Source organism: Piliocolobus tephrosceles, chromosome 1 (genome assembly GCF_002776525.5).
Source record: "Piliocolobus tephrosceles isolate RC106 chromosome 1, ASM277652v3, whole genome shotgun sequence".
Taxonomy (NCBI): domain Eukaryota; kingdom Metazoa; phylum Chordata; class Mammalia; order Primates; family Cercopithecidae; genus Piliocolobus; species Piliocolobus tephrosceles.
Genome location: NC_045434.1, coordinates 2,616,489 through 2,631,095, shown reverse-complemented (window position 1 = coordinate 2,631,095; position 14,607 = coordinate 2,616,489). Strand labels below are relative to the sequence as shown.

The window sequence follows — 14,607 nt, the reverse complement described above, 5'->3', positions numbered from 1 at the left end:
TCCACAAATATTTACTGGGCGCCTCCTATAAACCAGACAATGTTATGAAACCTTCAGCTAAACCAAGGTCTGTAATGAGGCCCCCAGGGGTTTGTCAGTCTGATCCCTACACATTCCCTCAACTTCGGGTCACATCTAAATTCTTCAGTCTATTGATGAGAAATGCTTCTTGCTCCTTGAACTTACCATTCTGTCCCTGGCCTCTGTGTCTCTGTCTACAATGCCTTTTCCAGCCTCATCCAACTCTAACACCATGGATCCTTTCACAGTCTAGGAGTCAGTTCTCTGGAAACATCCCTTAACCACTCTCCACTCCCTCCCCTTACTAATCACTTGGGTGCCCCGGCTCTGAGCTTCTATAATATAAGCCCTGTGCCCGTTTACACCACTGTGCATCTTAATTCTATTATTGTTTATTGTATCAGTTTCCTCAACTATACCTTGAACTCTTGAAGGCAGGGCTGGGTCTTAATAATCTTTGTATTAGAGAAGGTTTCTAAAACTGCTACCCAACTCCTGACATCGAGTAAACATGCAGTGAATTTGTTTAATGGTTTAACAAATAAGATGACTAAGAGAAGAAACAGACTGTCTTAATCCCAAAAGACATCAGATTAACACTGACATTAGGGACACTAATGCGTTCACCTTCTGTCAATCACAGTTCTCCCAGTTGATATGGCTCCAGAGAATGCTGGCGCCAATGGCATTATTCATACCAGCTACAAGTTATTTTAACCACAACTCCCGTAAGACTGCTTTGGACTACCCAGCTTTCCTCCCTGATTCATGTTTTATAAAACTATCAGACCAAATGAATTTCATATTTCAGATAATGTTGAAAAGGTAGCCAACAGCAATCCAGTCAAGTGAGCCATGACTTACATGATATTACACATCTCTCTCTAGGAGGTGGCTGAATGGGGAGACAAAAATCCAAACTCAAAAAAAAAAAAAAGGCCCAATAACTCAGCATTACAATGGAGAGCCTTAAACAGCAAAGTATTATACACGTTGCTGGATGCAAGGAAACTCTAAAAGAGGGTCCAAAGGATGGATTTATATGGAGAGAAACAAGGAGTAAGAAATTTCCATGGCAACTTCTGTTATCATAGACCTTGGGCAATTTTCCAGCTCTCCTTGTGTGAGGTTTGAAATGCTCCCATCTTAAACTGGCAGTAGACTAGCTTTCATATTCCCTTCCTTTCAGGAGCCATGGGATACCCCTAAGGACTGCCAGTTATTTACAAATGTTTGAGATTCTATTCCAGCTTTTTTTTTTTTTTTTTTTTTTGGGCCGGGGTTTCACTCTTGTTGCCCAGGCTAGAGTGCAGTAGTGTGATCTTGGCTCACTGCAACCTCTGCCTCCCGGGTTCAAGTGATTCTCCTGCCTCAGCCTCCTGAGTAGCTGGGATTATGGGCGTGCGCCACCATGCCTGGCTAATTTTTTTATATTTTTACTAGAGACGGGGTTTCATCATGTTGGCCAGGCTGAATGCAAACTCCTGACCTCAAGTGATCCACCTGCCTTGGCCTCCCAAAGTGCTGGGATTACAGGCATGAGCCACGGTGCCCAGCCCTATTCCAACTCTTATTTTGTCTTTAAGAAGTCTTGTTAATTTACTCAACAAATGTAGACTGAGGAACTTCTGCCTCGTTGCTGTTGAGTCTTCCATTGTGAAGCCTATATTCTGACACACAGACCCCAAATAGCTCATATTAAAACTGTGGTGCCCTAATGAACACGAAAACCAAGTGCAAAGTTCATGATAGGAAATTATCAACATGCCTAAAGTTTTTTCCCAAGGAATTTTAACTTAAAAAAAATTAATACATAATATTTATACATATTTATGGTGTTCAGGTACCATTTTGTTACATGCATAGGATGTGTAATGATCAAGTCATGGTATTTGGGTTATCCATTACCTCAAGTATTTACCATTTTTGTGTGTTAGGAACCCAAAATGTCTAGATTTATTCCTTCATTAATTTAAAGTTAATATTTGTACAACAAATAGGAATTATCCTGCCTAATCAATGCCTCAAAATGTCTCTTCTCATGGCTCTCCCTCTCCTCTACCTCTGCTCCAAGGGGTCAGTTTGAAAGGCATAGGACATATTTTAGTTGTTGGGGGATGGCTACAGGCATTAGTTAAGCACATGCCAAGGATGCAAGTCTTCTCTAATGATGCAACAATCCCACACAATGAACTGTCCCATTCAAAATGGCAATAGTGTCCCCACAAGAAATACCGCTGGTCATGAGAGTAAGCTCAATATAATAGAGAGTCAATTCAACAAAAAGTTTTCAAATGCCTCCTGGGTACAAGGCAAAGTGCTAAGAGATACAGAAATCAGACACAATTGTCTATCCTCATAAAGCTCATAAATACAGAGGTCTCCAAAAGAGCCATAATAACGTGCCAAAGATGTATTAATAACCACTGTAAGGGAGAACTTCCTTCTAACACGGGAAATCAGGGAAAGAGTCATAGACAAGATGGTGATTGAAAGGTATCTTAGTCCTTTTTCTGTTGTTTTAACAGAATACCACAGACTGGGTACTTTATACATACATTTCTCAGTTCTGGAGGCTGGGAAGCACGATGCCAAGAGCACGGCACCGGCATCTGGGGAGGGCCTTCTTGCTGCCTGATCACAAGAGGAGGTGGCAGGAGTGTCCTCTATCTTATAAAGCCACCAATCCCATCATGGGGTTCCCACCCTGATAACCTTATTTAATCCAAATTACGTCCCAAAGACTCCACCTCCACAAACCATTAACAAGAATTTGGGGATAAAGTTTTCAACAGATGGAATCTGGGGGACACATTTAAATCATAACAAAGGGTCTCGAAGGGCGCATAATAAGACAGATAGCCATAGTGGACAGAGAGGACGATGAATCAGGGGAAACATTGTTCAGCAAGACCTACAAAATGGAATGCAGAAACGTTTATTAACAAGCTGGTATATATGAAGGACTTGTGGGGAGGACCTTCTTTTTGTTGAGAAGATGTCTTGCTAAGTACCACAGGGGAAAATATGTGAGTCTGAAGGGCTTTACACTGAGTGGAAATGTCTCGTATTAGGCAAGAGGAAGGATTTGCTTGTTGCTCCAGAGATGGAAAGAGAAAGATGTGAAAACGTGAAAGCAGCATCAAAAGACAAAGTGTTTTATTCAACCAAGTGAAAAGCAACCATGGGAGAATGACTGGCAGCCGAGCCTAGGAAAATATAAGAAACTTTCTTTGCTGTTTCTGAAAATTCCAACCAGTTCTAATTGCTTTTGTCAAGTTACTTGGTTAATTGCAAAAACATCATCATCATCGACAACAGGAGCAGCCACTCTTCAGCCCCCACATGAATATTGCTGAAAATAGTGGTTTCATCTCTTACCTGCCTTGAAGTTCTTTGTGGCCCCAGCAAAAAAGAAAAAAGAAAAAACCAAATTCTCCATCTCACTGACATATATCCCAGTATACTTCATTCACTGGTCCTAAAATCTAGAAATTTAGCAAGTAGTTGTGTAAGAAGTGGTTTATTCTACTGAAAATCAGTTTGGGGAGAATCTGGTCAAAGCCAAATCCTTGTCTACATAAAATATGGTACCTCTGAGTTTAGGTTTTATTGGCTGAGTGCTGCATAAATGCAATAAAAGTTTTCGATACTGTTTTCCTTGCAATAAATATCCACTTTAGCAAATTGGAAAGGAGAAGGAAGTGGGGTTCTGGAAAGTGTAAATATCTGTAACTCAGAACTCAGCCCAGGTAGTCACTGTGCAAACCAGTGCAGCCTTAGGTTCAGAGCCCTGGAGCAGACTGTGTGCAGCTGCCTTGTGAGAAGGTGCTTCACAGAAGAGGCTGCTGCACAGTCTATCAAACTGGAGGGTCGAGGCCAGTTCGCTGCTGCAGGTCATGCTCCCTGTCCTCCATTCCCTTTGCACCTTGGCTGGAATGATCACCCGGAGATGCCAGTTTGTAAAGTCCCAGTGTCACCCTGAGACAGTAGAAGCTGTTTGCTTTATTAGCACAAAGTGAACATGCAGAATTACCTTCAAAATGTAGCCAGTGGCCTTTCGGGTAAAGAAGTCCTGGACACCCCACTCACAAGCTGGGATGCCCTCCCTGCCCACGGAAGGATGAGAGGCTGCTCAGCTGTTGCCACCGAGGGGATTTAATGACTTCCCTATGTGTGCACAAAACACACACCCTCTGTCACACACAAACACCTGTCTCTCTCACACACAGGACAGGAACATTCATCATCCAGAAATACGGTGACCTCTCCCCTAAAAAATTAGCCCATTTGTGATTTGGGAGAAGAAAGGACAGGCTGCTGGGGACAGCTGACTGCACTGTGAGTGCCCTCAGTGGCAGAAGGACAATGAAAAGCTGTCCCCTCAGGCACAATCGGTTTTAGGGACGGGCCGAGCTGAGAGGGTCTTTCATAGGACAGAAGACCAGGGTTGGAAGCATGAGTTTCCTTACCTCCTCTCCCACCTCGATGTCCCGGATGGCTCGCAGTAAGAGGTGGGGCCCATTGAACACAATGGAACAGTTGGGGTCACAGCTGTGATTGAGCAAAGAGATACTGGAAGAAAAAGGGGGAGACTGTCACAGCTCAGCAGGTAGAGTCGAACAACTCAATCTAACAAATGCAGTGAGTAAAAGATACCTTCCTTTGGGGGCAGGAGCAAGCAGGGTTGACAGGACGCCAGGGACTCAGTATTCAGGGTACATTCACAGAAATGTCACTCGCACACTTCCTAGGAAGTGCAATTCTCCCCAAGATGCAGGCTAATTAGGGAATTCTATCATTTAATAATTAAAAAATTTTCTGAGTCCTTTTTGGGGACTGGGGCATAGTTGACTGATTAGATAACAGTCAATAAGGCAGCCAAACATGGTCAGAAAAAACCTGACTCAGAAAGAAATACTTAGAGGGCTGGGTGCGGTGGCTCACGTCTGTAATCCCAGCACTTTGGGAAGCCGAGGTGGGTGCATCATTTGAGGTCAGCAGTTTGAGACCAGCCTGATTAAACATGGTGAAACCCTGTCCCTACTAAAAATACAAAAAAATTAGCTGGGTGTGGTGGCGCATGCCTGTAGTCCCAGCTACTCAGGAGGCTGAGGCAGGAGAATCACTTGAACCCAGGAGGTGGAGGTTGTAGTGAGCCGAGATGACACCACTGCACTCCAGCCTGGGTGACAGAGTGAGACTCCATCTCAAAAAAAAAAAAAAAGAAAGAAAGAAAGAAAAAAAGAAAAGAAAAAGAAAAAGAAAAAGAAATACTCTCAGACATAATGGGATGCAGCAGCCAAGATACCACTGACCTTTCCCATAGGATCTCATTTGTTGAGCTCCTTTGGAGAAATGGTGGCCTTTGCTAGAACATCCACATTGAAGAATAATTAGGAGTATTTGCTCTTAAATACAGAGCTGATGTTATTTTGTCAACTACATCCTGATGCATCCTGGGCCACGGTCCAGTCATTTGGTTACCTTGGAGGTATATTTCTTACCATCTGGGAAACAAACTGGATTTAAGCTGCTATGAGAAATTGACAATAACTAGAATGAGCACTTATATGTAGAAACACTTTCTTGCATTTGAGCGTTTTCATCACATTTCATCCTCACAACGATCTTATAAAGATCATTTACAGGGAAAGAGGCTGCTACACAGAAATTCAATGGCTTGCCCAGGGACATACAACTAGTAAGTGGTGATGGAATTTGGAGCAGGGGCCGGAACTCAGAGCCCACGCTTTGAATCATCCTATGCTACTGCCTTTTGAGAATCACCTACCAGTAGACCTACGGTTAATCACAAGGGTGAGAAATAAGAAAAAAGGCTGAATTCTTAGGTTCACAATTATTCGAAAGTCTAAATTTGCATTTGGACTCTTATGGCATAAAAACAAAATGAAACTGGGCGTGACTATAGTGCTTGTGCGAAGACAGTTTCATAGCTCCGTGGGAAGGTTCAGCTCAGCAACAGCTGGAGAGCACGTTCAGGGGCCAAAGCCTCAGAGTTTTCCTGCCCCCCTGAGTGAAGGGGCTCAGAATATGCCAACGCAAAAGACAGAATTAACCCAACTGATGCGTACGGCAAATCCAGTGAAATAATCCCGTGCTTCAGCTCAGGAAACTGGGGAATAACCAAAAATCAGCCTGATGGTTAATTAGCACCCACGGTCCTCAACTTCTTCACCCAAAGTCCCCCTGAGAATAAGAATTTAGTTCTGAGATCTGCCCTTTTGTTAATACCACAGCATATAATGTGGGATTATAAAATTGTTTTCTTTAAACTTAACATTTTCCTTTTTTTTTTTTTTTTTTTTTTTGGTAATTTATTGCTAAATTTTAAGCTTGGCTCTTGAACATGCCGCTGAAGCTGCCTTTCTAACTGCCTCTAAAGGGCTGGGGATTTGGGTGGGAATGAAAGTGTGTCTTCCAGTAAATGAAGCACCATACACCATACCTAGGATACAGGCCGACACCAACTTCCTGCATCTCGGCATTGCAGATGGTGAAAGAGTTGCAGATCACCTGTAAAAACGAGGGGGAAAACCATCAATATTACCAGAGTCACTTAAGAAACTTCATAGCCGAGAGAATGAAACTTTTCAAAATCAAATGTAGGAGCATCTTAGTAGTTGCATAAGAAAGATCCAAGCCAATCATGGATGCTCTTTGATTTACAACAGAAGTTAATTGGGATATACTCCCCCTAATAATATGAGGTGGTTAAGTGCAGAAATACCAACCTCCTGGGGAAAAAAAAAAAAAAAAAAAACAGACTTAAACCAACACAAAACCATTAATTTCAGTCTCATTATCCGCTAAACCCAAAGTTACAGTTACATGAAATGTTCAAAATTCAGAATACAAATAAGCTATTTATTGAAAACCAGACTCCTACAGTATCATGATTTTTTCACTCAAACTGCATGCAGTTTCTAAATGCCACTGTGTATCTGCTGAGTAATGGCAACTTGTCTCTTACTCCCCAAAAAGCAAAGTATCAGCCGCGTGGTGGCTCACGCCTGTAATCCCAGCACTTTGGGAGGATAAGGCGGGCAGATCACAAGGTCAGGAGATCAAGACCATCCTGGCTAACACAGTGAAACCCCGTCTCTACTAAAAATACAAAATATTAGCCGGGGGTGGTGGCGGTGCCTGTGGTCCCAGCTACTCAGGAGGCTGAGGCAGGAGAATAGCGTGAACCTGGGAGGCGGAGCTTGCAGTGAGCCAAGATCATGCCACTGCACTCCAGCCTGGGCGACAGAGCGAGACTCCGTCTCAAAAAAAAAAAAAAAAGCGAAATATCCCGAGTGAGCCTGTAACGCGATACACGTTGGTGAAGACCACAGGGAACACCAGAGGTCACTTAGTCAAGCCGTGGCATTTACTAGGAGTCCCATCACTGGGTATACGACACAGTCCTATGTCTTACGCGGAGACAGAGCAAAAGCAGTAAAAGACACAACCACTGTGCTCAAGGAACTTAAAAACCTCGTTTGTGAAAGAAGGTTGATGTATGAGGTCACACAGAACCACGGAAAGAGCACTGGACCAGACTCAGGAAATCTAGATCCTGGCTATAATCGCCCCTTCAGACAGGTGTGAGGAAAAGAGCAGTGAAGAACAAAACCAAACTCCCTGCCCCTGTGGAGCTCAAGTTCTAGTTGAATAGACAGATTAAAAAAAAAAAAAAACCCAATGATAGAAAAATGTCACTTGTAGATAAATGCCAAGGAGAGAAACAAGGTCCTTGCAGAGAACAAAAGTTGTCAAGAAAGTTCTTTAGGATTAGTTGTCATTTAAGCAGTGACCTGAAGGGACTGCTGAAATGAACGTGTGTATTTATAAGCGATAAAGGTTCATATCAGGAGAAAGACCAAGTGTAAAGGCCCTAAGCTAGGAATGCCCGTGGTTACAGGGGAACAGCAAAGAGGCTAGTGTGACCAAGGCAGAGCGGGTGAGTAGACGGGCAAAATACGAGCTCAAAGAGGAAGTGAGATCATTTAGGGCCCTGCCGCCACGTTTGGGTTTTGCTCTGAAGGAGACAGAAAGCCACTGGAGTTTGAGCCAAGGTGTGAAGGAGTCTGACTTCTGCTTTAAAAGGATCGTTCTGGCTGTTGTGCAGAGAAAGGGCTATAAAAAGGTGGATGGAAGTGGAGAAAATGGTAAGGAAGTCACTGCTAGAGCCCAGGTGGCAGACAACGGTGACTTGGAGGTCAGTGGTGGGAGAAGTGGGTGACACAGCCAACAGGACTTACTGCAGGACGGCATATGGGTAATGAAAGAAGTCAGGATAATGCTTCAGTTTTTGGCCTGAACAAGTGGAAGATCATAGCTACCATTTATTAAGATGAGGAAGAATTTAACAGGAACAAGTTGGGTTACAGGGAATAATTAAAGGGAAGTCCAACAGTTCTGTTTTGGTTAGGTTACATTTGAAATCCAAGCAAAGACTAAGAATGAACAATTGGAGTTCACAAGAGGACTTGCGCCTAGAGATATAAATTTAGGATGAAACATGACAAAGGTCATCAAAAAACAAAAAAAGGAGAAGAGGCTAAACATTTGAGATGAACCAGAGACTACAAATGGATGCTGACTTGTTATAAAATTTCTATAGAGGAAAAAGTGATGACAAATGTCTCAAATCAGGTTTACATGAAAGAACACGAAGCATGAAAATGCATTGAGTCCTTTGAGACTCTTCCACTGCTCCAAACAGCTCTTACATGAAATCTAGTGCAACATACCATGATTTGGCTTTTTTTCCCCTCTAAATATGTGATAAAATTGCAGTTTCAAATCAAGAGAAAAATTGTACATATATATTTGTAAACAAATACTAAATTGCTTTGCTTACATCTATTTTGCATTAAGCAGCAACAGTATATTGTCTATATATACTTATGTATAAAATGGATGGTAAAAATATAGGACAAAAACTCCCATCTTTAATTTTTGAAATTTTAAACATTTTCAAGTGTGTTTAATTTGGGGAGGGATATATGTTTTAACACATATTTTAAAGTATAATGAGAACTTTAGTAGAAGTAATCCACCAACAACAAAGCCAGGTCAAACACATCTCATCTGTTAACTTCTGAATCAAACCAGCATGGTTTTTTCCTGAACTATGAAGCAAATTCATGGTTTTTTTCAAAATAGGAAAAAATCTTTATCAGATTTATTCCATTGGTTTATTCTGATGGATTCTGATGGAATGTTTAAGAAGGAAAAGCTAACAAAGGGAAATGTCAGCTTGCTTGTCTTCCACTGGGAAACTTTTCCTGATTTTCTAAGATGACTTACCTCGTTAGCAGCATTTATCATACTGGATCATTATTTGCCCATTTACTTGCCATCATACACAACTAGATCGTAAAATACTTGCGGGGCAGACACAGTGTTTCATTCATCACTCTAGTCCTGTACCTGGTACAAAGCCCGGCAAACAGAAGACACTAAAGAAGCTATTTCTCTTTTTTAGAGACAAGGTCTTACTCTGTCACCCAGGCTGGAGTGCAGTGGTGCGATCATGGCTCACTGCAGCCTCGAACTTCTGAGCTCAAGCAATCCGCCCTCATAGCCTCTGGGGTGTAACTGGGACTACAGGCCAGCACCACCATCCCTGACTAATTTTTAAAAACTTTTTGTAGAGGTAGGAGCCTTGCTGTATTGTCCAGGCTGACCTTGAACTCCTGGCCTCAAGTGGTCTCCCGTCTCGGCCTCCCAAAATGCTGGGATTATAGGAGTGAGCCACAGCTCCTGGATTTCATCTATATTAGTCTGAGTGTTATGTGTTAGTCTTTCTGGGCTAGTATACAGAAGGTTTAGTGTTTTGCCTACTCTCACTTTTATTTAAAATGCTGGTTCCATTCAGCACTATCTCAATTAATAACCTGACAGGAAATATCTTTGACATACACAACTGAGAGCAACAGTGGATATGCGGAAGCTCTCAGGTTTCTTTTTAAATGAAAGAGTGGGTAGATAATATGTCCATGTGTGCCCAGTAACTTGAAAGCAATTGCTCTTTATATCAAGAATTAAAAGAATGGAAATAAAGCCCAGAAATAAAAGTTTAAACATTTTTCAAAGTATTCTCTTTGTGAAAACAGTTTTCTTAGGGAACTGCACAGGTTAAAACAGTAAATGAATGCATACGTCACAAAAAGATAACATTTAGAAAAGAATATTAATGGTACTATTTCAATAAAAATAAACGCAACTGGGTTAATGAATTCTTTCTAAAAATTAAGCTTGAGCATTACTTTAGAAATTTTTACCGTGTCTTAAAACTATAACACATATTTAAATTGTTTTATTATTGCATGTAAAGTTATATTTACTTTTCATAATTTTTCCTTTAAACTAATTGAAAGCCTTCATATACTACATTATAGTTTTTCTAGACAACAAAAATCTAGTGAGTTGCCATTGAGCTTCTGTGTTTTATAAAAACAACTACGGTGAAATTTAAAATGTTCTGTGAACCAAATTCCTATGTCATTTGGTTCAGAGTCTAGGTCCAGAAACTGACATTTGTGTTCTGAGGTTAACAATTCCCCTGTAGATTAGACACAAATAGCAAAATCAACACCAACACACAAAGTGAATACCTCAGAAACCTTACAAAATGAGTGTATTACCATGTATTCAAATTTCACATTTTTCCTGAAATTCTTAGGACTAAAGGCTTTGTGTATTGTAGCAGCAGTTAAACTGAGATATTTGCAGCACAAGAGAAATCACTAGTATGCCATTATTTTGCAACGGTAAAAATCAGAACGGCCATAAGAAAACTCACCACCAATCAGAGCTGAGTAATTCTACGCCGTAACTCAAGAACCCAGCCACTTCCTAGCCCGTCCCCCAATTACTGAATTCTACACAGCCATTTCAAATAATACTTTGGATTTCCAAATATACGTATACATTTTAAAACACATTTAAAAAGAAGGGAATTCAGTTTCTGAGCACAACCATACAGTGGTTTCCTCCAAGACAATCTGCATCTCCTTTAAAACTTCTCTGTCTAAAATGTTCAGTACAATGTTTGGCACACAAGACTTTAGGCACATCAAGTTCACTCATTAGAGGGACTAAATGTGATTTTCAAAACGGAGTTTAATGCACTTAGCTTTATTAAACTCTGTGGACAGAAAGACTGGAAGGAGGAAGAGTTGGCAGGTATGAAAACCAAAAGCAGAGGTTTTTACACTACATAACTGCCTCCGCTCCTCAGCACCCCCACTCCTAGAACTAATATTTCTCTAACTTTAAAAGCATAATAAGTATTTTAATCAGGGTATATTTTTCTCTACCCATAGAATATGACAGGTTATTAAGTACAGATTTTTTCCAAAATCTTCTCATAAACCTTAAGAAATTAAAAATTTTATCTCCCAGTCCCTCCTATCTGTATGGCAAATATTTATCCATCTTTCAGGACTCAATTCAGGTCTTGCCTGTCCCATTCCCTCTTTTGGTCACATAGTTACAATTTTTGCTCGCCCTAAGCATAACGGGTTTGAAATCTCCAAACCAGAACGACAGGGGGAGAGAACCAGGCTGGCGAGGGAGGTCAGCTCAGGAGAGGAGAGGCTGTACTTCCCAAATGATGATTTGCAAATCCCAGGATCCACAAAAGTGTTTCCAGAAGGTTTACGAGAGTGCAGGTCATTCCAGCATCTGTTTCAATTTCAATTAAAAAAAAAATCGATAATGGAAACAAGGACCACACTTACCAGGAAGTTGCTGGAGAGTCTCGTGTTTTACCAGTGAGCATGCTTTAACGTTGTGGGGGCAAAGGCCCATGCTCACAACTCAGCCACCAAGCTGCATCGTCACTACACTGCTCGTCTTGTGACAGTTTGACATTATAGAGTTTCCCATTGTTTCTTAGTCATGTTATTTCATTTGCAAACCTAAGGGACCCCTGATTAAAGACAGAAGCAAGTAGGAGATATGACCCCAAAAGCACAATGTAGACAAATGGGGTTGCATCAGACGAAAAAGCTTCTGCACAGCACAGGAAATAGTGAAGAAAGAGATGACCCACAGAGTGGGAGGAAATATTTGTAAACCATACAATGGACAAGAGGTTAATATCCAAAATATATGAGGGACTCAACACAGTATCAAGAAAACAAATCACCCAATTTTAAAATGGGCAAAGGATTTGAGTAGACATTTCTCAAAAGAAGACATATAAATGGTCAAAAGATTCATGAGAAAATGCTCAATATCACCAAATGCTCAATCATTAGGAAAATATAAATAAAATCATAATGAGGTATCACCTCATACCTGTTTCATCAAAAAGACAGAAGATAAATGTTGGTGAGGATGTGGAGAAAAGGGAACTCCTGCACGCTGGCAGTGTCTACGTTACTCCAGCCATTAGGAAACACTGCACAGAAGTTACCTGAAAACTTCGAAACAGAACTGCCATACAATCAAGCAACCCCACTTCTGAACATGCATCCAAACCAAGTAAAATAAGAGATGTCTGTGCTCCCACTCTCATGTACATTGTGGCATTTTTCACATTAGCCAAGATATGGAATTAACCTAAGTGTCCAACAAATGGATAAAGAAAATGTAGAATAGATACACAAATGGAGTAAGCATCGGCCCCAAAAAGGAAGGAAATTCTGTCATTTGCAACAACACGGATGAACCTGGAGGGCATTATGTTAAGTGAACTAAGCCAGGTACAAAAAGACAAATAATCCATGATCTCACTTACATGTGGAATATTAAAAAGTCAAACTCATAGTAGTAGAGTATAATGGTGGTTACCAGAGGCATGGGCTGGGGAGAGAAATGGGGAGATGTTGGTCAAAGTGTGCAAAGTTTCACCTTCTTCACAGGAGGAATAAGTTCTTGAGATCAGCACAGCATGGTGACTACAGTTAATAAACTGTATATGTATTTCAAAGTTTGAGAAAAAATTTCAAATGCCTCACCATAAAAAATGACACGAGGTAAGGAATATGCTAAATTAGCTTGACGTAATCATTCCACCTTGTATACATTTACCAAAAATTCACATTGTGCTCTATAAATATATACAATTATTTGTCAATTAAAATTTTAAATAATTTAATAAGACAGAAAGCAAAGATGTTGAAAAACAAGGGAAAATACCTAAAATGATAATTCCATATATTTGTCTCAAGATGCTTTAATATCATGACTTATTGGGTTGAAATTCTTATAGAGCATCTCAAGACTTCTCTAACACTTGAAAAAATGTTAGAAAAAGAACATACTTTGAATACGTCATCTTACATTTTGCAGATGGCATGATGACTACAAAAGTCCCCGGTGTGTTGTTTGAAATGTGCTTGCACTTTGCTATCTAAAACCTTTCTTGTCTTATAATCTAGAAAAACAACATAGAAATCATGAAACATAATCTAGCTGATTTATTAAAGAGTAAATTATGAGAATGTTAAGCATCAGTTCATGAAAGCAATATGCAACCTAAGGTCCAAAGCAAAAATACTTCATTTAAAAATTTGTGTTGATGAAGGCCAAGCGCAGTGGCTCACTCCTGTAATCTCAGTGCTTTGGGAGGCCAAGGCAAGTGGACTGCTTGAGCCCAGAAGTTTGAGACCAGCTTGGGCAACACGGCAAAACCCCGTCTCAATAAAAAATATAAAAATTAGCTGGGCATGGTGCCATGCACCTGTAGGTCCAGCTACTCAGGAGGCTGAGGCTGCAGTGAGCCATGATCATGCCACTGCATTCCAATGAGACTGTCTCTCCCTGCAGCAAAAAAAAATTGTGTTAATAATGTTTTTACAAAACTAATTTATAGCAAGTTAAACCATGTAATATCACATGATAAATGAGAAAACTAAAAATTTGTCTTTATATATTATGATTATTAAAGATTTTACACATTTACTTTATAATACAAGCCACATAAAAAATATTACTTAAGATAAGTTCTTTATCCCATCACCTGTGACAACATACTTGGGAATTTGTCTTTCTAGACTGTGGTACCTTCAACTGTTTTCACAACTGCAATGGTGTCTGTCCCATTTCAGGTTCTGGCCACACATAAGTCTGCAGTTCACACTAGACATACAAAACACTCCACAACCACTTGTCAAGGCTAAAATCAATATCGAGGCCAATATCGTAAGGAATGGCAATCATAAAGTCGTGCTATTTCACGTCTCTCCCACAAACTGCCAAATGTTAGCAAATGAAGCCCTTTAGATAACATGATTGCTTTCTAAAACCCACACCGATTTTCACTTTCTAAGAGCTTTACTCACAACAGAACTTACAATCAACTGTCCTTGATAAGAGAAAGCAAAATAGTCACAAATTTGTCCACTGCTCCTTCCCTGAGCTATTACCTGGCATTTCACCTCCTTAAAGTCATCAGATGAAACAAGTACTTACTACAGATGTCTGTCAAATACGTATAGAAGTATAAAGCTCTGCAACATCAATACGTAGAGAAGTACAAAGCTTGGCAACACCATTTTCATTGTTGTTTTCCTCCCACATCCTGAGGCTCAGAAATACTATGAAATTCTTTTTTTTTTT

The 14,607-nt window shown here is 40.4% G+C and overlaps 1 protein-coding gene across 1 annotated transcript in view; it reads right to left on the bottom strand.

Moving 5' to 3' along the window:
- Positions 1–14,607, bottom strand: part of SMYD3 (SET and MYND domain containing 3) — a 758,954-nt gene that overhangs the window by 172,882 nt on the left and 571,465 nt on the right. The window contains exons 5-6 of the mRNA XM_026455096.1: positions 6,491–6,558; positions 4,494–4,596 (exon numbers count right to left, since the gene is read on the bottom strand). Coding sequence (XP_026310881.1) covers positions 4,494–4,596; positions 6,491–6,558 — 171 coding nt within the window. The remainder of the gene's footprint in view (positions 1–4,493; positions 4,597–6,490; positions 6,559–14,607) is intronic.